This window comes from Tupaia chinensis, unplaced genomic scaffold, assembly GCF_000334495.1.
Source record: "Tupaia chinensis unplaced genomic scaffold, TupChi_1.0 Scaffold143836_1, whole genome shotgun sequence".
NCBI classification, from domain to species: domain Eukaryota; kingdom Metazoa; phylum Chordata; class Mammalia; order Scandentia; family Tupaiidae; genus Tupaia; species Tupaia belangeri.
In genome coordinates, this window is record NW_006203686.1 from 1603128 (window position 1) to 1630036 (window position 26909).

The 26909-nt window shown below is 38.2% G+C and overlaps 1 protein-coding gene across 4 annotated transcripts in view; it reads left to right on the forward strand.

Annotated features, from left to right (window-relative positions):
• Positions 1 to 26482, forward strand: part of RETREG1 (reticulophagy regulator 1) — a 159729-nt gene extending 133247 nt beyond the window's left edge. For all 4 annotated transcript variants that reach the window (XM_014582835.2, XM_014582834.2, XM_027767022.1 and 1 more), the window contains 6 exons: positions 11595 to 11721; positions 15116 to 15200; positions 19447 to 19584; positions 20404 to 20468; positions 21005 to 21131; positions 24220 to 26482. In XM_014582835.2, the coding sequence (XP_014438321.1) occupies positions 11595 to 11721; positions 15116 to 15200; positions 19447 to 19584; positions 20404 to 20468; positions 21005 to 21131; positions 24220 to 24713 (1036 nt within the window). In that variant the 3' untranslated portion in view covers positions 24714 to 26482. The remainder of the gene's footprint in view (positions 1 to 11594; positions 11722 to 15115; positions 15201 to 19446; positions 19585 to 20403; positions 20469 to 21004; positions 21132 to 24219) is intronic.
• Positions 26483 to 26909: the final 427 nt, after the last annotated feature.

The following is a 26909-nucleotide window of genomic DNA, read 5'->3' on the forward strand; positions in this document are numbered from 1 at the left end:
GCTTTGGAGGAAGGTCGATGGCAACTTTAGCAAGCTTTAAGACATCATAATGAGATTGCCACTTCTCTGCAGCTGAAGGTCTGATGTCCTCTGTGGAGTTTAGTTTTGCTCTAGGGTGCATGCACTTGCCAGAGAGAGAGAGAGAAAGGAAGTGAGAAATCACCCCCCCTCCCGGGGAGGATGGCCATACTGCAATCCCTTCTCCTTCATTCTCCCTTCAGGATTCTGGCCACACACATGTGGCTGGTGTGTTTTTCAAGCCACCGGGTCCAGGACTCAAACCATGCAGCCACCTTGACCTCTATGCCCTCTGGTGGTCCCAGAGTATTTTTCTTTAAAAGCCACTGATTGTATTTTTCAAGGCTGACACCTAGGGAGATGGATGAGAGCTGGGCTGAGGAGGAAATGTGGCCTGTGGTGAAATAGTCCAGCATCTCAACTGAGTATCTCAGTGGTGGTTACTTCAGGTTTGTCATATTGAGACGATCCTTCTTAAATCACAAATGCTGACTGCAAAGTCTGCACATAAAATTTATTCAAACCAGCCTTCATAATAAAAGCTTGAAGGAACTTGCTTTCAGTCTGTTGGGGTTGTGTACCTATTCAGGCCCAGTGAGATGGATGGATACAATCTCTAAAAACTAATATTAGACACTACATTGGTAATAATTGTTGTACACCGTAAGAAACATATTTTAGTATTGTCGCAGGTTTCATTTTACCAGAGACAAAAAAGCAGGGAGTGGGTATTTACTTTTGGCTCAACTACAGTAAATCCTTGATTATAGGTCTTTGGAAAGATTGCATCCCAAATAAAATGCTAGGTAAGGATTATAGCCAAATTCGCAAGCTTGCTTCATAGTAACAGTTTGTTTTCCTTAAAGAATCTTTCTTGACTATCTGATATTATCTGTTCTTCATGAATAAAGAAGAACTCTTAGTGATCAAGCAAATCTTGGCATTCATAAATGAAAGAGCGTTTAATCTCCTTCCTGTCTCAAGTAGGTGCTTGTCGCTGCTCAAAATGGAACTTCCATCGTTCCTGCCTTGGGCTTATGAAAATCTAGTTAAAGAGTTAAGAAAATGGGAAAACACTATAGTGATTTCTAACTGGCACCTCGTTACTATAACAACATAAGTAAAAAGATGGGCTGTTCAGTATCAGCCTCCCAAACGATCCAGATCATTGGTGATCATCTGAGATATAGAAGTCCTTAATAGGAGAAAGAAAAAGGAAAGAGACAACCTCACTAAGTAGGTAACTGACCTCAGACTTATTTCAAACTGAGTATAAAAAGAGAGAGAGAGAGAGAGAGAGAGAGAGAGAGAGAGAGAGAGAGAGAGAGAGAGAGAGAGAGAGAGAGAGAGAGAGAGAGAGCCCCAAATAGAACACGAAGTTGTCCCAAGAAAGGTGGGGCTCAGCTTGTCTGCTCAGAAAAAACAGGCACTCAACTGGCGCCTACTGGTCCTTGGCCTTGGGAGAAGGAGTTGTTCGTGGGGCTAATTGGTCTGAGAAAGTGAAGGCTTCAAGTTGAGTGCTATGTAATTTCTTAATCTTGTGTTTGCTTATTTAATCCTCCAGTTGACACATCTTATTTGCTGTGTCTTGCTTCTAATTTTGTGTACGTCTGTGTGGAGAAATGTATCCCTGTTTTTATTTTGTTTCTCTGCCTACATACACTCACGTGCAAATACGCGCACATGGAGGAACATAGCAGTATCCAGAGGATTAACAAAATTCTAACACGTTACACTAAGAAATGTTAAAATCTGCAACCAGATACGGCCTGACCTTTCTAAGAAAAATTCAACAGGAATTAGCATCAGCAGATGTTCACTACCAGTGGACAGCATGAGACCCTTAGTCATTAGCTGAGAATGGACACTCTCCAGGCCAAAGCATATTTATAGGTGTGATGGTTGCAGCAGCTGTGTGTCACTGTTGCTAGGGGACGACTTAGATTAAACAGTCCCCCCTTCTAGTATGGGATGTTGATATAGCTAACTTTCTGAAAAATATGGTTTGACTTCTGGGGCCGGTAGGTGGCATGGTGGATAAGGGCGCTGGACTCCCACATGGCCGACCACAGTTCAAGTCTCAGACCTTGTGGCTTGCTTTCTTACTTTCTCTCTCTCTCTCTCTCTCTCTCTCGATATATATATATATATATATCTGTGTTTTTATGGTCAAATTAAAACAAATAAATTAATTAAATGAATGCATAAATAAAATAAAATTAAATAAACAATTCTTTAAAAAATATGGTTTGACTTCAATTTCCATTTTCTATAGAGACAAAATAATAAATAGTATGAAATAATGTATATTCTCTGGTGATATTATGACAAAAATCTGCTAAATGTCTTTGAAAACAGTTGTCACATAATGAATTTATAGGAATATGAAATATTTAAAATGTTACTAGAAGAATATTTGTGTTTGAGAGGAAACAAAATATCTGAAAGTATTCTCCAGTAAGGTGAGGTTGCCCTATAAAAATTTGAAAAGTCAAACAAAAAAGAGGTTCATTTTTCTTTGATAGCCCATGTGAAGGTTGGATATTTATTCATCTTCTCAGGCTGCCCTACTTAGTTTAGTGAACCTAGTCCAGTCCTCTGCTGGTATCAAAGTGCTGGTAAGTCACGTGGCAGTAATGTCTGCAGTAGACCAGAAGTCCCCATGGAGAAGTCAACATGAAGGCCTAAGTTTTGATAGAGGGAAGCCTACATGCAATACTGATTTGCAGTTAAGAAAAGCATATTTCTTAATTACCTAATTTTGAAGGCAACTTAACTGCTACTTGCACGAAAGAAAAGCAGAAAACAAAAACTATTCCATATAAATGAAAGTTGGTTTCCAAATTTTGAAAGGACTTTTATCTCTTATTTTATGTGCAATCATATGGTGCTTAACATTAGGGATATGTTCTGAGAAATGCATCATATCTCACACAACCTAGTTGGTACAGGCTACTACACACCTAGGCTGTGTGGTATAGGCTATTATTGTAACTTGTAGGAATGTTGTATATATAGTCTGGGTCCATCGTTGGCCAAGACATTGTTAGGCAGCACCTGACTGTATTTTTTATGCATATAAAAGAATGTGTGCTAATTATTGTCAACATGTAAATACATAGATGCATTCAGCTAAGTAAATAAAAATTATAGATGGTGTCATAAAAAGCCACTGTGAAACTATTTTCTTTTTTGGACATTTTCTGTTCCTATTCATTTATTCATTATGTTTTTGTGCCTGCTGGATTTCAAGCTCTGTTGATGATTGAAGACAGACCATTCAGTGTCTGTGATTTCCTTCATGGATTTTAGAGTCTAATGGGGAGTCAGTATTAGAGACATCATAAATTAATTACAGCTGTTTATTGCTACCAAAGAACATTATCAGATGCTGTGGCATTTGATATCAAGGAGGTCTGCAGAGCTTCAGACCTTTCCGAGCTTCAGTTTTCTATTGGGGGGAGTGGAAGTGACACTAGTCCCTACATTGCTGGGTATGTAATGACTTGGGTAAATGGGATCATGTGGAGGGGATTATATGAAACAGGGCACACCAAGCTCTTAACATAGTACCTGGCACACAGGGAGAGCTCAGCAAATGGCAGCCATGGTCATGATCACTATGGGCACATGCAGTAATTTAGATTTGAGGAGCTGGGCTTACCATTATGGAATCACTCCGTGGGTACTAATTTAGAAACAGCTGAAGGGATGAGAGGAAAAACAGGAGTCTAAACTCCTTAGGACCAAAGATTTTCATGTGGAAACCAAACCTGCTTTCTAGATATTTCTATTTCTACTTATATAACTTGGTATTTAGGGATCCATAATCCTGCCCATGTTACTGCTCGTATGTTCTTTTCCACTCATCTTCAAAATGACTCAGTGTTGCAATCCAGAGCGTATTCTTCTTGTGTCTCATCTCCCGTGGGGAGCATTCCCAGTGCCATGTAATACTTCCCTTTACCATTGTATATTGTTTTGTAACCTTGAGCAAGTTCATATATGACCTGTGGCTTTATAGTTAATATATCTGGGCCTCAATTTCCTCACTTTGTTACATAGGAATTATAAAAAGGTGAGTTGTAAGTATTGAACAAGATAATAAATTTACAAGATGCAGAACAGTGACTAGCCCCTAGTATTAGCTATTATTATTATTTCATATTACCTATAAACCCCTGTACTTGAATTATTAATAAACTGCTTTTATTTGAATTATTATACAACCTATCTGCATCTTTTCCTTTCTCCTAAAAAGTGTCACCTATGTCATACTAATCTGTGTAATCTTATTCTATGACAGTTTTGTCACTGTGTCTACCTCATCATTTGCAATGTATTATACGATTTTCCATTGCTTTTACTAGAAAAGACTGCACTTAATTTTGTGCTACAAACTCCAGAAAGAAAATTGAAACCAACTTAAGACAAAGGGAATTGGCTCTGATAATTGAGGTGTCCATGTTTAGATTTGTATTATACTATTTTCCATTGCTTTTACTAGAAAAGAAAATTGAAACCAACTTAAGACAAAGGGAATTGGCTCTGATAATTGAGGTGTCCATGTTTAGATTTGCTTTTCACCTTGCTTCGTGGGCCTCACAGGACACAAGAACTGAAACGAGGTCTTCAGAATTCATTCATATTCTGTCTCCCACCACTCGCCCTGTTACTCTTCCCTTTCTTTTTTGCATCAGGTTGTATCTCTTGTTGGTAATTATCTCCTCAAATCTAAAGCACATGGACTATGTGTAAGGATTTGAGCACTGATATATTAATATGCATGTGTATATATTAATTTTTTGCTTTGGAAAATAACCTTCAGTTATAAAAATATTTTCTTAAATTTTTAAGTTCACTAATATATGTTAAAACATTTCATTATACTGTAAAATGTACAATGAAAAGATCTTACATGTAAGTTTCTCCTTACCTATCCAATCATGAACTTAGTTTTCAAATTCTTTTTTTTTCCTCCAATAGCCGTAGATACAACTAAACATTTAAAAGTGAGTTTCCTGGAGAGAGAGAGAGAAGGAGAAGGAGAGGGAAAGGGAGGGGGAGAGGGTGGGGCGGGGAAGAGAGAGCCTGTGTGTGTTTTGAATCATTCTGGGGTCCAGTACAAAATTTCACTATTGATTGGGGGCTGTGCCTTAGTGACCTTTAGTTCCCTGGAACCGGAAATGGTGGCGGAGAGTTCACGCACACTCGGTACTTGTTTATTGAAACGAATTGAAGTAAAAATGACACTGAGTGATGATGTTTGTTCTATGCCAAGAATAATTTGTGTCTGTGTTTTTTTTTTTTCTGATGCTCAAAGACACTTTGGGTAAAAGAGGTGAAATGGGCTGCTAGCACATGTTCTCTCTCACAGAATTAAAATCTATTTTTAAAGAGCGTGAGTGTCACATTTCTTAGTCTTACAGAACCCCCTAATGGAGAATACTGTGTGCTGCATTCAGAATCGTAGACACTGTGCTTTGTATGCCGTTTATGTAGTCATTAAACTGAACAAAGACAAGTATTTTAATATAGTTAAACTTCTTTTTTTCTTTTATCCCAGAGGGTGTGTGTAAACATAAGAGAAAAAGGATAAAGAGAGAATACAAGTCCAGTCAGTCATGCCTCAATCTCTCCTCCTCCAGTTCTCCATCCTGGCAGGATCCTGGGCACAGGTGTGCTCAGTGTGTTTTTTTAAGCCAACAGGGCCAGAACTTAAACCATGGCCGGCCATATACGATACGATCTGGCTTCTTCTGCATAGCACCTAACTGCTAGGCTACAGGGCTGGCCCAAAACATTATTTTGATAAATATATATTCCTTAAAGAAAGAAGTACACAGCAATTTATAAGAAATCTATTTTAGTACAGTTACTCAGATCCCAGTTTGACTAGTTATTTGATTCATAACAAAACTCACCTTTTGGTAGTCCTTCAAATGACAACTGAATTCTGTAAGATTCATTTGATCTTTTGGGGATCTGCTTTCAAGACATGTTAAGTAGGACCAGAGCAGCATTTAGTTTAGGACTAATTATGCTCTGCTCCTGAGGCACGAGATGCTTCGAAGTGCTGTACCAGCATCAGAGAGAACCTTGAGGTTTTCCTGTCTAGTTGGTGGGACCAGGTGTCATTTCAGAGATGACACTGTTTCTTCTTGACTTCTCTGATGGTCTGATCCTGTGGTCTCCCAGTACACACTGGGCACACACACAGCCATGGTCCTGATCGGCTGAGGCTGGACTGCAGTATGAAGACCCTGTTGGGTATGCTTCTCTCTCTTGCAGAAGAAATAACGAAATGAACTCCTTAAAAAATTTGCAGATTTCTGAGCATCCCCCAGGCCTGCTCCAACAGAACCTCACAAGTGAGGCCCAGACAGCTGCGGATTATATAGTGCTCTGGGTGTTAACCTTCCTTCCACGCCCAACTTCAGGAAGGGCTCATGTTGGCCAGACCACCTAAGGTATATAGCTAATTGTATCCTACTAGGGTTTCGGAGGCAGAAAGAAGGGATGTTGGCTTAAAATCCTACCAGGAAACCAACATTCCCTTGCATGTACAAGTGAAGGCCGAGGAATCAGCTTTCTAATTTTTATTTTCTTAGAGTTTCACAGGCAGGTGAAACCATCAATTCTTCTGCTGTTATAAAAGCCTGGCTTAGGGTTTTTTTGAAAATAATTGTTCATCTTGACCATGGAATGCCCTTTGTTGAAACAACTGTATAGTTTTTCTTAAGAAGGAAAACTTAACCAGATGGCATTGTGGGGCCTTTTATTTGGAAGCATTTGATTTCAAATGCTTGGAATCTTGGGCAAAGCCAATTGGAAAGTGACCTAGCCATGAGGGGGCCAGGAGGTGGTGATTTCTCCCTTGGAGCTACTTGAACTGGACTCACTGAGTGTATGGGAAGTTGGGGATGGTGTATTCAGGTGGTGATCCTTAAGTAGTCCTTGTCATCTGGCTGGAGATCACAGGAGTTCACTCTTTGGTGAAGGCAAGAGTTAGAAGGAAGGAGGAGAGAGATGAAAAGATAAATCAAAGAAACATTTCCCTCTGAGCCTGAAAAGCACATGTTCTCTCAGAACCAAAGGAGGAAATATTAGTCATAAAATCAGGTGTAACTAGTTTTCTCCCTTAGAAGAGCTTCAACCATAGAAGATTATATGCTTTGGGTAAGAACTTGCTGGAAACTGTTTTGAAACCTTAGGACTATTTCACTTCCATTTATGATAACTGGGCTGTACATTGCACATTGATCAGGGCCAAGGGTGGCAGGAGTATGGCCACACACCGTGAATAAGATCTATTTCCAAAACCCATCCAATATTCACTTTTCTCTGGTTATGAGTTTTGCAAACAAGGCTCTCTAGGAAAACCTAGAGTTTTATTATGGAGCAACTCTGTGTATGTGTGCAGAGGTCACCTGCACTAAACGTCAACCCACCTCCAAGCATGACTCTACATTTCCGCTGAGTATTTGGATCCTGCACATGACGTGCCCTGTTTTCCTGGAAAGGGCTGGTCTTGCACGATTCCACTGGGGTATTGGTCAATCACACTTCATCTCTCCTGATTCTAAGAAGAAGTGAGGAAGAATGTGAAATGCTCCTTCTCATTCTAAATTACAATGTAGTATCTCTGGAGGATGTCACTGAATTTATTTGTCCTTTACAGAGGGTATGTGCTTTAAGTAAATAAAACTATATTGAAAATTAGGAACCTCTGCCTTGGATCTTATCTCTGCCCGAAACTAGATGAGAAAACTTGGATTTCATGTTCTTTGTCTATGAAATAAAGAATTTGAAAAGTTGGCACTGAATGCCCTGTCTCATTCCAAATTATATAACTGTATTACCCAAATTGAACTGTGGTGTCATTAGTTAATAGTAGAGAACACTAGAAGACTATAGAAACAAGTATTCCTATGATACTAAGAATTAATCATTGGATGATTTTAAGCTATTATTAAACTCCTAGAGAGAAATTCCATTTTTCATGTGAAGAAATGTGGAGTGACCCTTCATAATTGAATTTGAATTTTATTTTAATTATTTTTTTCATTTATAAAAAGAATTATTTACTTTTATTATTATCATTTTAATTCATCAGAGAAAGGGAGATGAAGGAAAGTGAGAAAGCAAGCTGCTAGGTCTAGGACTCAAACCATAATTGGCCATGTGGGAGGCTAGCACCTTAAACATGATGACACCTGCTAGCCCCAACAGGAAGGCAAGTCACTAGGTCTGGGACTCGAGTGGTAGTTGGCCATGTGGGAGCCCAGCACCTTAACCACCATGCCACCTGCTGGCCCCTATACCATGTTTTTTTTATACATAACATATCTATGACAAAGCTTAATTCATTAATTAGACATGGTAAGAGATGAACAACAGTAAGTAATAATAAGATAGAACAGTTGTAACAATATGCTGTGATAAAAGTTATGTGAATGTGGTCTGTCTCTAAAATTGTCTTATACTCTACTTACTCTTATTTTTTAAAATTAACATGTAATAACTGTCCGTATTTCCCAGGGAATATGGGAAATATAAGAATTTTCTTATATAAGAATACGATGTGTAATGATTAAATCAGGATAATTAGTATACACATCATCTCAACCATTTATCATTACTTTGTGTTGGAACATTCCAAATGCTCTTTTCTAACTACTCTGAGACAGTGCGTTGTTGTTAAGTGCATTCCCCTTACTGCATTTTATAGCATTTGACATTGTTTCTCTTATCTATCTGTATCTTGTTTCCGTGAATCGACATTCCTCCATCCCCCCTCACCCGCACCCACAGCATACACATCCTTCCCAGCCTCTAGTAGCCGTTCATCATCTGTGATGATCATCCTTTTCAGTTTCCACATACGAAGAATTTCTCTTTCTGTGTCTGGCTTATTTCACTTTACATCCTGTCCTCCAGGCTTGCCCATTTTACCTTTTTTCCTTTTTAATGACTGAACAGTATTCCACTGTGTGCATATGTGTGTGTGTGTGTGTGTGTGTGTGTGTGTGTGTGTGTTTGTGTATCACATTTTCATTACCCACCTGTTAATGGACATTTAGGTTGATGCCATGTCTTGTGAGTAGTGCTGCCATGAACACTGGGGTACTGATAAATTGACAATATACTAGTTTCCTTGCCTTTTCATTCTTCTTGTGATGCGGTGAATGACATAGGTGTCATGATGTAGCATTAGGATACTGTAGGAAGATCACCTGCCTCAGGAGGGAATGACAAGTCATGAGGATTTTCCAGACCCCAGTTGCCTGCCAGTAACTGAAACCACAGAAAGCAAACCATGAATGGAGAGGTGATTGTATTGGCTTCCTAACTATGCACACAGTGCTCTTTTAATAAGTCTGGAATCATTCACGGGGTATGCAAACCTAGTGCCAGATGTGGTCACCAACATAGACAGGCTTGCTCAGTGGTTCAGAAGGTGGGAGAGTTCATGGATACACAAACCAACCCCCATGGATACACAAGCCACTCCCTAACAGCTAGACATCCCCAAAAGTTTATTTCCCACGATGGGCAGGAAATTATTTGGTGAATGTTCACTTGGTGGGATGTCATCAATCAGGACAGCAGGCAGCTCAGTGACTGACAAAGCATTAGTTGGGGCTGATAGAACAAAAAGAGGAGGGAAAACGGGACACCTTTCTCCTCTTTTGAGATAGTATTTCATGTACTTAAACTTGGATTAAAACTTATATTTTAAAAAAGAATGTTGGGACCAGCAGTTGGCGTAATAGCTATGTTGCTGGACTCCCATGAAGTCGACAGAGGTTTGAGTCCTGGACCTGGTGGCTTAAATTCACACTGGGCATGTGTGCATGTGTGCCCAAGATCCCAAGAGGAGAATAGAAGAGAAGGGATTGCAGCGTGGTCATTCCCCCAGGGGGTGATTTCTCACTTTCTGTCTCTCTGTCTTTCTGGCGAGTCCACGTGCCCTATAGCAAACACCTCTAAAAAAATAAGTTAATTGATTTACTACTAGAATATATTAAAATACTATTGGATCACTGGAAAAGTCATGATGCATTTTTGCATAGAAAAATACAGCATGATTTGCCCAGAGACCTAATACTAGAATATATTAAAAAGTAACAGTTAATACATATATAACTTCTGTGTAGTGGATGAAGCATTTAAGGGCCAAGGTAGTTTTCTTGTGTTTTAAGGCTTCCTGGAATTGAATCTAGAGATCAGCCTCATCCTGATATCTTTGCAATCACAGTAATTCTTGCCTCTGCTAGAAACATTGCTGTATGGTTTATTCCCATTCCATACCCCTCTGGCAGTGCCTTCAGTGTGGTAGGCATTAATTACTTCTTGAATGAACGCAAGGACCTTTACCGAGCTTGTTTGAACTGGTATATTTTTATGAGTTAGGATTGCAAGAGCAGGATTTAATTGTAGTTTAATTGTAGGGAATGACTTGTATTTGCATGTGTCTTCATTTTGGAGTGATTGGTTCTCATTTTTAGCTCACTGAGGTTACTGTGGAAAAATGAGGACAAGGACATAGCACACTGCCTGGCTTATACAGCACATTCAGCACATTCTAGATGATTAATTGGGAAAGGAAACTCTAGAAAAATAGGTATCGTGAGATTTTGTTGACGTTAACAATTTTTATGGAGAAATTAGGGTTAAGTTAACCATGGTATAGACTGAAAATACATTGTTGGTCTTTATTATTAATAATCATTCTTGGGACTAGCAGGTGGTGTGGTGGATAAGGGCGCTAGATTCCCACATGGCCAACCATGGGTCAAGTCCTGGACCTGGTGGCTTGCTTTCTCACTTTCCCTTTCCCTGTCTCTGTCTCTGTCTCTGTCTCTGTCTCTGTCTCTGTCTCTGTCTCTGTCTCTGTCTCTGTCTCTGTCTCTGTCTCTGTCTCTGTCTCTGTCTCTGTCTCTGTCTCTGTCTCTGTCTCTGTCTCTCTCTCTCTCTCATCAAATAAAGAAAAAAAATAACAATAACAAATGGAAATAAATAAATAATTCTTTAAAAAAGAATCATTCTTATATGTTTAATGCCAAGATTTCTTTAAAAGTACTATGGCTTCCTGGTCCTTGAGGCTTAAGACATTTCTAGCAACGTTTCTTCCTACCTCCTGGGTTTATATGATTTTTTTCCCCTGGATCTCATTGCTGGAGCCATATTGAGTCTCAATCGATAGTGCTTTTGTTCCTTCCCACTTGTGGGCCCTGCATGGATTGTACATTGTTCTGTCTGGAACTCTCATGGCAAACTGCTAAATCACTCCAGATCTTAGCTTTCAATTGACTTCTTCAGAAAAGATGTCCTGAAGACCCTGCTCTCTCAAGGTTTCCCTAGTTGTGACAGGATTATTTATGGCATAGCTTTTTTTTTCCCTTGGCATGAGCTTCATGATGCAGGTAGTTGGCTTGCTCACCTTTGAATCTGCAGGGCTTTTCCAGAGACTATGGCCAACAATAGATGCTCAATAAATATTTGCTAAAGCCATGTGTGTTGAATTAATCATTTAAGTTCAGTTACATTCATTTTTCTTTTTCTCTTTTCAGCTGGGAAGTTATCAATTCCAAACCAGATGAAAGACCCAGACTCAGCCACTGTATTGCAGAATCATGGATGAATTTCAGCATATTTCTTCAAGAAATGTCTCTTTTTAAACAGCAGAGCCCTGGCAAGGCAAGTTCTGCAGTACAGGAGTGTGTTGTAAAATGTGCTTTGTACTTGGAACCAAATGAGCTATTAATACTTTTATCTGTGTATAGGAGTTCTCCATTTCTGAATATAATATGCCATGAATGTGTGCCATCAAAGCTAGTATCAGCAAAGTTCAGAAATGTAGTGTGTGAGCACCAGTGAATCCTTAGCCCCATACTTTGAAATTGGATTGGTTTTATATTTCATACATACTTATCTAACTCATTAACTAGAATGAATGGTGATTGGACAAAGAAATGTCTTATTAAGAATTTCAGTTATTAGGCCAGTTGGTGATGTGGTTAAGGCAGCTGGATCCCACATGATTGACTGTGTGGTTTGAGTCTACCTCGAAAACCGTGCTGGGTGTGTGTGTGCATGTCCAACATCCTGAGAGGAGGATAGAGAAGAGGTTGTGGCATAGCTATACTCCCTAGGGGGTTGGGGATGATTTCCACTTTCTTTCTCTGACAAGCACACATATCCTATAGCAAACTAAAAACAAAACAAAACAAAACAAAAAACCAATAACAAAGGAATTTTAGTTATATTTAGCCTGGTTCTGAAATCAGGAGGTAAAATGAGCACATACCTCTTTGAGCATACTGAGTCATATATATTGAGTCTCACTTTCAATCTAAAAAAAATAGAGGTTTTTGTATAATGTAGTTAAGAAAGAAAAGATTTGACAAACATATTCTGTTATATAAATGGAATGAGTATTTTTCCAATTAGGATAAAAACTTTTTTTTTTGGAGAGGTTTTTGCTATAGGGCGTGTGCACTCGCCAGATAGACAGAGAGACAGAAAGCGAGAAATCACCCCCCAGGGGGGATGGTGACACCGCAATCCCTTCTCCTCCATTCTCCTCTCGGGATCTTGGGCACGCACGCACTGGCGCCCAGCATGAGTTTTAAGCCACCGGGTCCGGGACGTGAACCGTGGTCAACTACATGGGAGTCCAGTGACATAGCCATTATGCTAACTGCTGGTCCCAGGATAAAAGCTTTTGAGGAGAAAGGTCTTAAGAGATTGGCAAGGGATTACACAGAGAAGTGCACACACTTGTATTATTTTATGTGTAGCTTTAACTGTGATCAAGTTTTGATAAGGTACAGAATCACCAATAGATCATCTTCCAGTGTTGCCTTTAGGTTTCTTGAATATCCACCTGAATCAGAATTTAGAGCTATGAATGACAGCATTTCAAAGGCCTCTCAGTGTACTGCATGTGGGCAACCTCATAATATCACTGATACTAGATCAAAGAACTATACTTCGAGACATTTCAGGCATATGAAAATAGTACTGTTGTATCTGGATACATTTTTTAAAATCACTGAAGGTCAGTTTTATGCCCCATAAGGGGAGCATGGTATATTTTTGATGCATGTTTTACTGATGTGACTAACCGTATTTTTGGAGGATTCTAAACTTCAAATTTCTGTACTAGATTGCATTTGGGTGTCCTAAACCAAATTGTTTAAGATGATGATGCTAAAAATCTAGGGAATATTAAGAAATCCCTTTGCAAAACTGAATTCTAGATATAGTAATGCTTTTGTTGACATGCATTCCTTTGGCCGTTAGGGCCTTTTCTCTCCCATTAATTTCTAGAATTCTAAATCTTTCAAGAGACTTTGCTGTTTCAGAAGCAGCTCCTAATTTTGTTCCACAAATTTGCCTGTTCTTCATTTTACTACTTTACTTACTAGCCCTATGCCGAAGTATGAAAACTCCATTAATCTGAAAGTTGATCCCCTTGCTCTTTCTCTTCATCAGTTATTGATCAAAGGTGTATTTTCCTTCCTCATTTTTTTTAGTTCCCTTAATACATTTTCTTTGCTTGCTTTATCAATTTAGTTAAATACCACTATTTAAATATAAAACAAACAAACAAAATCTCCAAACCAATAACAAAAAAGCAGTAAGATAGCTTAAGGTCAGAAAGTGGAAATCAAGTGAGGACTTTTAGGGGAACATTTTTCAAACTTGATGTCTCTAATGGGAATTATGGAAATTTTCTATAGATTGTTTTTAAATTTCTTAAAGCAACCAAGTTTTTGTTGTTGTTGTTGTAACTGAAAGAAGGAAAATAATCTGATTTCACTTGTAGGCATCTCATTTCATTAAGAGCTGGTTTCTAGGTGACCTAGAAGTTGGGTCCATTTGAGAAGTAGACATTGTCAGGAGGGAGGATAGTGCTGATTTGTCCCAGCAGCTTATCAACTGAGCAAATTACGTTAGGTTTGTGTAGATGCTTCTAGTTCTGCAGCATGTTTTACTGTGTTTATGCATTTCTATGGGTTCATAGTGTTAGTTTTTAAGCTTGCAAATTTACTTATCAGACTGGATTATTTTAATTAAATGATGTAAGAGAAGTTTCTGGGAACCTGTGACTTTTTTCTTTTTTTTTTTTGAGAGGTTTTTGCTATAGGGCGCGTGCGCTTGCCAGACAAATAGAGAGAGACAGAGAGATAGAAAGCAGGAAATCACCCCCCAGGGGGGATGGCCACGCCACAGTCTCTTCTTCTCCATTCTCTTCTCGGGATCTTGGGTACGCATGCACACACGCCCGGCATTTTAAGCCACCGGGTCCAGGATGTGAACCGCGGTCGACTACATGGGAGTCCAGCGACATAGCCATTACACTAACTGCTGGTTCTGGAAACCTGTGACTCTTCAAGTCTGTTTCTCCTGATAGTAATACTACCATAGGCATGAGAAATGGGAGTCACCATTCTTAGTGCCAGAAGTTAGTTCTTATGCCCTCAAAATGATTAATACTAAGTGTTAGAGTGGACGAAGAGTGATTAAAACAGTCATTGCTATAGGGCGCGTGCGCTTGCCAGACAAATAGAGAGAGACAGAGAGATAGAAAGCAGGAAATCACCCCCCAGGGGGGATGGCCACGCCACAGTCTCTTCTTCTCCATTCTCTTCTCGGGATCTTGGGTACGCATGCACACACGCCCGGCATTTTAAGCCACCGGGTCCAGGATGTGAACCGCGGTCGACTACATGGGAGTCCAGCGACATAGCCATTACACTAACTGCTGGTTCTGGAAACCTGTGACTCTTCAAGTCTGTTTCTCCTGATAGTAATACTACCATAGGCATGAGAAATGGGAGTCACCATTCTTAGTGCCAGAAGTTAGTTCTTATGCCCTCAAAATGATTAATACTAAGTGTTAGAGTGGACGAAGAGTGATTAAAACAGTCATTAGTCAGCTCAAAGTGCAAAAGAATGCCATTTGAACAAATGTTGGCCTTAACGTGCTAGGTCCCATGTAGGTCAGTAATTGTGTATGTATTCTGTGCTCTAAAATGTCCTGGTATTATACATAACTATCTCATGCCATTTCTATCATTTCTAGTTTTGTCTCCTGGTCTGCAGTGTGTGCACATTTTTTACGATCTTGGGCAGTTATATTCCTGGGGTTATACTCAGCTACCTGCTGTGTAAGTATCATCGAACATTGTGTTTATAATTCTTAATTGTTTCAAAAAGCAGGACTATAAGTGAATACCTTTGTTAAATTATGTTAGTAAAACTCTAAATATGCTTCTCCTTCCCCAAATGTGCCAGCACCTTTGCCTTTGTGTATGTTACATGACTCAAAAAAGAAAACTTCAATAACATACCATTGCACCCCTCAACAGAATGGCTACAATGAAAATACTAGCCATATCAAATATTAGAAAGGATGTGCTAAAATCACTTTTGATAATGGTTAGGCAGTTTTCTAAAGCTACTGTATAACTCAGCCATCCCCAAGCTAGGCACTCACTCAAGAGAAACGGAAGCACACGTCTGCATAAACACTCATACATGAGTGCTCACTGCTGGGCTATTTGTAGTAGCCCAAAGTGGAATACAAACTTTCTGTCCATCTACAGATGGATGGGCATACAAACTGTGGTATTTCCATGTACTATTCAAGACTGAAAATGGATACATTCAACGCTGTAGATAAATCTCAAAATAATTAGGCTGAGTAGAAGAAGCTAGATAAAAGAATATGTTCTGAATTGTCTATTTATATGTAATTCTAGAAAATTCAAGCTAATTTTGAAATTTTGTAATTAATTTATTTATAGTCATTCACTGTACATCAATACAGTATACAAAATGAGATTTTCCGTCCAATATGCATTGTATATTGGCTCAATCAAGGATATTACCATGCATGTTATCATCAACAAATAATTTTCTATTTCTTGTTTTTTGTATATTTTGCCTCCCCCCCTTTGATTCCCTACCTCTCACCCTCTCCCAACTCCCCCCTTTCTTCCACACTGTCTCTGGTATGTATAGTTGTTTTCCATATCTTTTTTTTTTCACATTTTATTGACTCACTAAAGATCTTAACTACTTTAAAGACTTTCAATAGCAAGCACAGCTGATATATACATGTTTATGAACCCAAGTCTGACTTTAGGCATAAACCTGAGTGAGTAAAGTGAGCATACTATAAAGTAGCACCTCACTGGGGCTATATGGCTTACTGCAGTCATTAAATAGGCATTAATAGTTTTTAATGCATTTTTTAATTTAAAAAACTTTTAGTTTTAGTAGATCAAAAATCAAAAAATGTTAAGAGAAATTTTCTTAAAACTTAAAACCAGGAAAAAGGTTAGGATTCAGTTCAAATATTAGGTAGATGAACCTATCAACAGTTCAAGAGGAGAGAAAAATCCTTAAATATGGAAATCAAAGCACTGAAGAAAATCAGTAATGTTGTCGTCTAAAGTCAAAAAATTCTATTTCACTAGTTCAGACTCATGTAATTAATCTCTCTTCTGTTGAATGTGCATTGTTACTGTGGTCTGATCTTTGCATTTAAACTCTGGCAGTTAACATTCAACTCCAGATTTGTCCCTACCATTAGGTTGGCCATTTTCTTAGCTGTTTCTTGTACTCTTATTTCTGTGTGTCCAACTTTAGTCTTCGTGGTATGGCACTCCCTTCAGCACTTCTTAGAGAGCTGGTCTGGTGTTGGTAAATTCTTTCAGATTTTATCTATCTGAAAATGTTTCTGTCTTCTTTTTCCATGTGAAAGATAATCTTGCTGGGTATAGTATTCTTGGGAATTTTTTTCACTTAACACTATGAATATATTTTCTTTCCTTGCTTGCATTTTTTTTCGGATGAGAGATCTGACAGTAGCCTGCTGTGATATCCTTTGAAAGTAACTTGACATATCTCTCTTGCCAACTTTAGTATCTTGTCTTTTTCTGTGGTTTTGGTCAATCTGGCTATGATGTGCCTCAGGGAAGATGTTCTTGGGTTGATTCTATGTGGGATTTTTGTTTGTTTGTTTGTTTTTCTTCAGTCTGGATATTTGAGTGCCTCTCTAGGTTTGGAAAGTTTTCTTCTGGAATTTCATGGAATAGATTATCAATAGCCTTATTGGTTTTTTTCCCCTTCTGGGATAAGGATGATCTCGATGTTTGGGTGTTTAATGGTATCTAGTATTACTTGAATGCTGTTCTCATATATTTGGGTTATTTTCTCAGTCTTTTTGGTGAATTTTTCTATGTCAGAGGTTCTGTCTTCTACATCTGAGATTCGATCTTTTGCAAGATCTAATCTGCTTTTGATACTTTCAACAGAAGTTTCGATTTCCTGTATTACAGCCTTTATCTCTAACAATTCCATTTGATTCTTTTTTACAATGTGTATCTCCTCTTTCAGATCATGCAAGAACTTCCTCACCTCCTGGAACCTGTTGTCTCTTTTCTCCTGCATCTTCTGGAGTTCGTTGTCTCTACTCTCTTGCATCTCTGTTAGCTTTGTCATAATGAATATTTAAAATATTTTATCTGACACTTCCATGAGTTCCCTTATATTCTCCAGCTCCTGGCTAGAATGGGGAGCTAGAGGGTAAAGTCTAAGCAGGTGGTCTTCAGTGTTAGAAATCCCTGAATGGAGCTGCTCCAAACTCAAATATAGATGGATGCTGATTGGTTTATCGTGGCTCCTGGCTAGACTGGGGAGCAGGAGGGCGAAGTCTGGGCAGAGGGTCTTCAGACGTGGAAAATCATTCAGGCTCATTTTTAGTAACAAAATAGATCAGAGAAAAAGTGGGAAAGCAAGCTGCCAGGTCAGGGACTTGATCACGTCAGCCATATGTGGGAGTCTAGCACCTTAACTAGCATGTCACCTGCTAGCCCCACATTCATTATCTTGGTTGTGGTGATTGATGGTTACTTAGCAGTATGCGTACGTCAAAACACATGAATACTTCAAGTATGTTCGGTCTATTGCACATCAACTATAACTCAAAAATGCTGTGAAAAAGAAGTGTAGATTTTCTACTGCTTCTGAAACACATGAAGATCTGGTTCTGCTATCTTTTGGTGAGGCAGATATTCTCAACTAAACTAACTCTTACATTTGCCTATTTTTCTTACACTAACTTTTAAGGTTTACATATAATTCCTTGGCCTCTAGAGATCTTGGTATTTGCAACTTTTATTTTGAGAGGTAATGGGGCTCAGCCTCAGTGACATGGTGGGTATCATACTGTAGTGTTGGAAGGCATGAGACAATCCCAGGTTTGATCTATGGCCTCGTAGACCTAAAACATGCTAGGCTCAGATCCTGATGGACTGGAAGGCTTGGCTGGAGAGGGATTGTGGTGTGATTGGACTTTGTCAGGGGCTTCTCTCTCTCTGTCTCTCTCTCTCTCAAGCACTCTCTATCATAAAAAAAAAAAACCTTTTAAAAAAAGATAATAGGGGGAACCAGCAGTTAGCGTAATGGCTATGTCGCTGGACTCCCACGTAGTCGACCACGGTTTGTGTCCCGGACCCGGTGGCTTAAAACTCACACCGGGCGCGTGTGCGTGCGTGCCCAAGATCCTGAGAGGAGAATGGAGGAGAAGGGATTGCGGCGTGACCATCCCCCCTGGGGGGTGATTTCTCGCTTTCTGTCTCTATGTCTCTCTGTCTGTCTGGCGAGCGCACGCGCCCTACAGTGAAAATCTCTCCAAAAAAAAAAGATAATAGGGGCATTTCCTAACAATCACAAAGAAATAAACATTGGGGAGTACAATACATTCATTATGGCACAATTTTCTTTCTTTTTCTTTCTTTTTTCAATTCCTAATGCCTAACACAAGTGGCAAATTGTGGGAACTCAAATATAATTTCCCACATAGAACTCTATATAAAAGCCTCTTGATCTACATTGTTCAGGAGGTAAAGAAGAGGCCTGTAGAAGAGTCTAAAGTGGGCAAGTCTTTGTCTTGTTTACTCTTTGTAATGACTGCATAAAATATTGTTAACCCCCATATTACTGATGAGAGCTAATAGACCATCTTCCCCATAATAAAATGGCATTTAATAGAGTTGGTTTTATTTTAACTCAGGACTATCGTTTGGAAAACATGTACAGTTCTGTAAGTTTTAAAGGGTTTAAGGGGAATGAGTTGATGTAATTACAAGTCTGAAAATGACTATGAGCTTGGTTTTGTGTGCATGTGTGTGTGTGTGTGTGTGTGTGTGTATGAGATGAAAATTTACTCTCTCCTCATTACAGGAGGAGAAAGTAAATTATAAACCTACCCCACAGTGCGATTTCTCTAAGGAAGAAAAACTTCTATTTTTCAGTGAGGAAACTCAGCATTTTATGAAACACTAAGCTGTAGACTTTTGAAAAGAAAGGCACTTTACCTACTTTCTCTTCCTTTTTATATTTCAGTGCTTTGTGCGTTTTTGTGTCCACTGTTTAAATGTAATGATATAGGACAAAAAATATACAGCAAAATCAAGTCAGTTCTGCTGAAACTAGATTTTGGAATCGGAGAATACATTAATCAGAAGAAACGTGAGAGATCTGGTAGGTAAAATTGAATTTTAAATTGTGTGTATGAAATGAGACCTTATTGGATTATGGGCTATTTATAAATAAATTGCCTTTAATACATTTCAGAATGCTTTTAACCTTTTATTAAATATTATTACAGAGGCTAATCTCCCTGAAGCCATATTATGTGTGTGCATGTGTGTGTGTATCCTTTTTCTATTTAGGCTTTTATTTTTTTCCTAAATATAGAATTAAATAAATAGATGTTTTAATCCAAATAGTCAGAGGAGAGAGAAGAGTCTTCAGTAATGCTCTGTTTTGCTATTTATGATTTATTTAACTTTGGTTTATTTGAAGTTGGACTGTTCTAAGTAAAAAAATGGCAGAGTTGGTTTGAGTATAGGAGCCATGTAAGAAGGACTTGAAAGAATGGGGAGGAAAAGAAAATAGAGGAAAAACCATTGTGATAACTTTTTATGTGTATCATGCATTATCAGAATCACCTGGAGGGCTTATTTGAGCACAGATTGCTGGAGTCCACCCCAGAGTTTGTGGTTCAGAAGATCAAGAGCAGGGCCTGGGAATTGGCATTTCTAAAAAGTTACTAGGAATGATGATGCTCCTGGTTCATGGTCCACACAATTAGTACCCCCACTATAGACCATTTCCTGTGGAAATCACATGTCTTGCTAATAGGTAAAGCTTATTATGTGCAAAGATTTAATTTTATGGACACATTAGAGAATATGGGAAATGTGGAATAAGAATTTAAAATAAAATAAATATACTATGTCTATATTGGTATAGAAACTGAAAGCTTCCTTCTTTTGTTTTTTTTTTTTCCTTCAACAGAAGCAGATAAAGAAAAAAGTCACAAAGATGACAGTGAATTAGACTTTTCAGCCCTTTGTCCTAAGGTATTTTTTTTCTTTAAGCTTTCAATTTGTTCCCATATAGTTTGACTGTAAATTTATTTACATGCACTAAAACTGAATGATTTTCTCAGTAGACTACTCTTGTTTCTATAAAATGATTGAATGATTTCAAAAGGAAAATACACATCTGGTTTTTTTTATTTTAATTTTATTTTTGGATAGATTTTCACATGTGCTCGCCAGTAAGATAGAGAGAGACAGAGAGACAGAAAGTGAGAAATCCCTCCTACTTCCCCCCCCCCCCCAGGGAGGATGGCCACACTTCAATCCCTTCTCCTCTATTCTCCTCTTGGAATCTTGGATATACACGCACACATGCCCAGTGTGAGTTTAAGCCACTGAGTCCGAGACTTGAACCATAGTCGACTACATGGGAATCCAGCGGCACAGGCATTATGCCAACTGCTGGCCCCTACATCTGATTTTTATTATCCTGATGTTTTGGGGATTAGTGTGGATTTTTCAACAGATTACCCTTAGTAGTTTAAAATGTGCCACTGGTGTTTCTATTAACACAGATTAGCCTCACAGTTGCTGCCAAAGAGTTATCTGTGTCTGACACAGACGTCTCAGAGGTATCCTGGACGGATAATGGAACCTTCAATCTCTCAGAAGGATATACTCCACAGACAGACACTTCTGATGGTATGCTAATATTTATGGATACTCTTATTTATATTGTTGGGTTGTTGGAAAAGTCATGACCTATTTTTCTATGTTTTTCTGTGCAAAATCGCATCATGACTTCCAACAACCCAAAATTATGTATACATGCAAAAATGTTTGATTTTTATCAACTACTGAATGAGTAAATAAAATATGTGTTTAAATATTACTTGGATATAAAAATGAACAAGGTGTTGATACCTGCTACAACACAGATGAACTATGAAAACATGCTAAGTGAAAGAAGCCAGACACAAAAAGCCACATATTGGATAATTCCATTTATATGAAATGTCCAGAATAAACCAGTCTATTTAGAGGGAAAGTAGATTAGCAGTTGCTGGAGACTAGGGGAAGGAAGGAACAGTGAGTGGCTGCTCATTGGTATGAGTTTGTTTTTGGAGCAATGAACATATTGTTGAAGTATGGTGGTGATTGTTGTATAGCTTTGTGAATACAGTCATGTGCTGCATGAGAACGTTTTGGATGATGGACTTCAGCAGTGGTCCCCTGAGATGATAACAGGCCATATATACAGCCTAGGTGTGTAGGAGGCTGTACCATCTAGGTTTGTGTAAGTACACTCCATGATGTTCACACAGCAATGAAGTTGTCTAATGACACCTACATCTCTGAATATACCCTATTGTTAAAGCTATGTATGAGTGTATTCTAAAAACTACTGCACGGTATACTTTAAAAAGGGTAAATTTTATGTTATATGAATTAAATCTCAAGAGATTTTTAAATGAGAAAAATGTCAATGTCCAAATATGCCTTTATTTTCTTTTTTAAGAAAAAAAAATCTCAAAGAGTGCATGTGCTCACATAGTGACAGAAAAACAGAAAGATACAGGAGTGCATGGGAGAAAAGATCACCCCAATAAGGCATGGTCATGGTGCAGTTTTTCTCCTTTACTCCTTCAGCTTGTTGGGGTTTGGGGCATGTACACACACATGCCTGACATGGTTTTCAAGCCACTGGGACTGGGATTTGAACCACAGTTGGCTCTGTGGGATCCCTATGCTTGTATTTAAAAAGTAAATTAAAAACAACGAAAAGAAATTACCTCCGGAATGTCTGGCACTATTTAAAGCAGTAATAAGAGGAGAGCAAAGAAAATACAGTCAGTTTAGTCTTATTTAAAGTGTGGAAGACAAATTTCCTGAGTCTAAAGCTGATTCCATAGATTCTTATATTTGTCTTAAAAGTTAAAAAGAGCTTCTTTGTGGAACCCCAGATAGCATAATGGTTATATTGCTGGACTCCCACATAGTGAACTGTAGTCTGAGTTCTGGACAGGATGGCTTAAAACTCATGCCAGGAATGTGTGCATGCATGCCCAAAATCCCAAGAGGAGAATGGAGGAGAAGGGATTGCAGCATGGCCATCCCCCTTCGGGTATGATTTCTTTCTTTCCGTCTCTCTGTTTCTCTCTGTCTCTCCAGCAAACACACGCACCCTATAGCAAAAACTCTATCAACCAAAAAATAAAACAGCTTTATTATTCATAATTAGGTTAAATATTATTTACAATAAGAGAACACACGCGGGAACCAGCAGTTAGCGTAATGGCTATGTTGCTGGACTCCCACATAGTCGACCGCGGTTCGCGTCCTGGACCTGGTGGCTTAAAACTCATGCCAGGCGCATGTGCGTGCATGCCCAAGATCCCAAGAGGAGAGTGGAGGAGAAGGGATTGCGGCATGACCATCCCCTCAGGGGGGTGATTTCTCGCTTTCTGTCCCTCTTTCTCTCTCTGTCTGTCTGGTGAGCGCACGCACCCTATAGCAAAAACCTCTCCAAAAAAAAAAAAAAAAAGAACACACGGTATTATTTGCTAGTGCAAATTCCTTCCTTAATCTAAATTGAGAGACAGTGCTTATGCAACCATTTAACTTTTGCTAATCTAACTGGACCATTTTAAGTCGTTTCAGCCATATACTGAACATATGAGCAGATTATAAAGGAAGAGCATGAATAAATCATTTTTTTCTTATTGCCCAAGAACACACTTTCTCTTCCTAGAGGAAGGAGGGAAGGAAGATGTACAATGTTTGAAAGATGGGTTTGGAGGTTGGGGAACCAAACATAGTCTTGCCATTGTCACTAACTGTATGACCTTGAACAGAGATCATTTCTGGACCTAAATTTCCTCATCTTTAAAGTACATTAGATCACTGAAGTCATTCAAACTGCTCTTTAAGTTCTCAACTATAACCAAATCGTATTTTAAAGACCAGGATAACAAGTACTTTGTTTTTAAGCATCCCATCTCAGATTTATATAAGAGACAATAAGAATCCAATCTACATGTAAGGCTTTTCATTAACTGAGCTGAAGATTTCAATCATTATTGCAAGGAGATTTCTGTTACACTAAAAGATTTTCTATGAAAAGTAAAAACAATGTAATTAGTCTGTCTCCTAATCTGACATTGCTTTCAAATGCTCTAAATCTTAGCATGGTGAGTTTCAGCTATATTTATGGAGAGCTAAATGTTTCCATAGACTATAGCATAGAAGACACAATAACTCCTTTTCATTGCTTTAAACAAACACAAATTATTCAAATATATCTCCATGTATAGAAATCCTGAGGCTAGATTATATTTACCATTCAATACTAGAACCCATGAAAACATCCAATTGAAGTTTTATGTATGTATGTATGTATGTATGTATGTATTGTATGATCATACTTATCTACACTGGCTTAAGAGAATTCCTACCCTAGAGACAGGATGGAATTTTTCTGGTGAGCACTTAAACTTTAGTTCAAGCTTCAAGATTATAGTAGACAAGGTCGAATATTAAGTCATTTCATAAACTGTTTTATGCTTAAAAAGAAAGCTAACAATATGGAGGTGGGGGACACATAGTATTTGTGTATTTGTGGAAAGATAGTGTCACACATCGGGGCCAACCAATATGTGAGTAAGTTGACTCATATTGATCCAAGTTTGCCCAGAGGGTTCAGATTAAACTCAGGTATCTTCCAGACAGCTCTTTTTTATTTCAGATTTGTTATGGTGCTTAAGCATGAATTTTGTTACGCCTTTCACAGATCTTGACCGACCTAGTGAAGAAGTTTTCTCTCGAGATCTTTCAGATTTTCCATCTTTAGAAAATGGTATGGGAACAAATGATGAAGATGAATTAAGCCTTGGCTTACCCACTGATCTCAAGAGAAAAAAGGATCAGCTGGACAGTGGTCACAGATCAAGCAAAGAGAAGCAGTCAGCAGCTGGTCTCACCCTTCCTCTGAACAGTGACCAAACCTTTCAGCTAATGAGCAACCTGGCTGGGGATGTCATCACAGCTGCAGTGACTGCTGCTATCAAAGACCAGCTAGAGGGCGCTCAGCAAGCCACTGCTCAGGCTGCAGCCAGCCTAGGAGAGGACACAGACACTGAAGAAGGTGATGACTTTGAACTACTTGACCAGTCAGAGCTGGATCAAATTGAGAGTGAATTGGGACTTACACAAGACCAGGAAGCAGAAGCACAGCAAAGTAAGAAGTCTTCAGGCTTCCTTTCAAATCTACTTGGAGGCCATTAATCTGGGAATCAGCTTGCAACAGAGCACAGATTAAACCACCAAAAAATTTCAAACAAGAAAGAAAAAAAAAAGAAAAAAAAGAAAAAAAAATTGAACTGTAAGCTTTAATTATTACTTTAGGGGTTTTTTTTTGTTTGTTTTACTTTCCCTTCTGCAGTGAAATTGGATATGTATCAGTTAACACTGATAGACTGATATTTCCCATAGTTATTTTTATGTGATAAGCATGGAAATGAACTTTACACACACACACACACACACACATACACACACACAAATACTGTGTGGTTAGAGATGAGTACTAGGGGTTATTTTTAAAACTAAAAGAAAAAACACAAAATTAAGATCCTCCTGTAAGTATTTCTTTTTCTTTACAATTATTTTTTCAAGCATGCAAAGTTTATTGTAACTCAATGAAAAATACTAACAACTAATTGTGAATACATGCTGTATCAGCTCCCTTATTCCTAATACTTGGAAACAGAAAAAGAAAAACTGGTAGAGTTTGATGTCTAAAAAGGCAGAAATTATCAAGATATCTTTAGCTGAAGGACTTGGGAAATACTATCAAAATTGATTTCTAAGAAAATTTTAAAAAATATATTTAAGTACTATGGATAGGTTCGAACATTTCCATGTTATTTCTGCAGTTGTAGACTTAGGTTTACTCGTAAAGTGGCATGCTCCCTTGACTGCCATCTCTTAAGTCTTGCTGTGGGTGGTGTTAATCTGTAGAAAGCAAGTAGTTACATATCACATAGACTGTGGTTATGATGTAAACAGAGGTTCAGCTGTTTTGTTGATTTGTCATGTATTTGTAACAGAGAGGTTGAGAGTGCAGATCTATTCTGCCTGCTCAGACTTAAGTTAAACCCTCACCTTTTATATCACGTCATGTAAAAAGTCCCCTAAAATTGTAAAACTAGTTCTTGGTATGTTCTATGAGTGATGTGGTCATCAGTAATAAAGAAATAATAACTGTTTTCATAGTCTTATAGATACAGGGGAGGAACTTGCTTGGCTTAAAGTATATTTATTTGCCATTGAAGTCTAAATATGCGATGTTTCTTACTGGAAAGCTAGACTATTTTTTTCTTTTATTTTAAACTTTTAAAGATTATCTTTAAATTACAAAATTTGACTTAAGGTTTTTAACAAAGGACTAAAAAGCAGAAACCAAACTAGTTTTGTTTTTGTGATATAAATTTTTAGTAGTGTTGAGGGACCATGTCAGCAACTACCAAAAAGTCTCTTAAACCTTCAGGCATAGCTGGCATTTCTACAGATGTGATCAGACATCTGAGACCCTCAGAAAGGAAGGATAATCTAAGAATATAGGAAATCTGTGTACTACTCTTTTCATTTTATCCCTTTTCTTAGATTTCTAAAGACTAATTATAGAAAACCTAAAATCTTAATGTTACATCTTTTATTTATTTTTTCTTTCTGAGGTATTAAAATAGCTAAACTGAATTTTGCCAAATGAGAAAAGGAGAAAAGTTATGGAAGACTTTGAACACTTGCTTTTTGTGACTGAGTATGCTTACGTGTCATTAGTGCCTCATGACTGTGTTTGATATACTCTACTGATACAAAGTGAGCCTGTGCCTTCATTTTCTTGCCCATTTCGGTACAAGTGGAAACTTGGTGTTAGAAAAATTTCTGAACTGTGTGGGTTTTGGAGGACTATAATTGAATTCTATTCAGTGCATTTCTGGACATGAAGAAAAATACAGTCACATATTTATAAAACAGTTGTTACAAAGATTCTTTTTTAAAAATGTGTATGTTTCTTTATTTAAGAAATATTCTTGGGGGGCCAGCTGGTGGTATAGTAGTTAAGGTGCTGGACTCCCATGTAGTCGATTGCAGTTTGAGTCCTGAACCTGCTGGTTTGAAACTCACACTGGGCATGTGTGCGAGTGTGCCCAAAATCCCAAGAGGAGAATGGAGGAAAAGCAAAGGGATTGTGGCATGAGCATTCTCCTGGGGAGTGATTTCATGCTTTCTGTCTCTCTGGCGAGTGCATGTATCCTATAGCAAAAATCTCTAAAAAAGGAAAAAAATATATCCTTGGTCATGAATTCAGAGTGACATCCATTTCATCATTGAGGAGAATACAAGTTAAATAATCCACATAATTAAAGAACATTTTATATTGGACAAGCTTATAAGAAGGATGTTTTAAGAATGAAT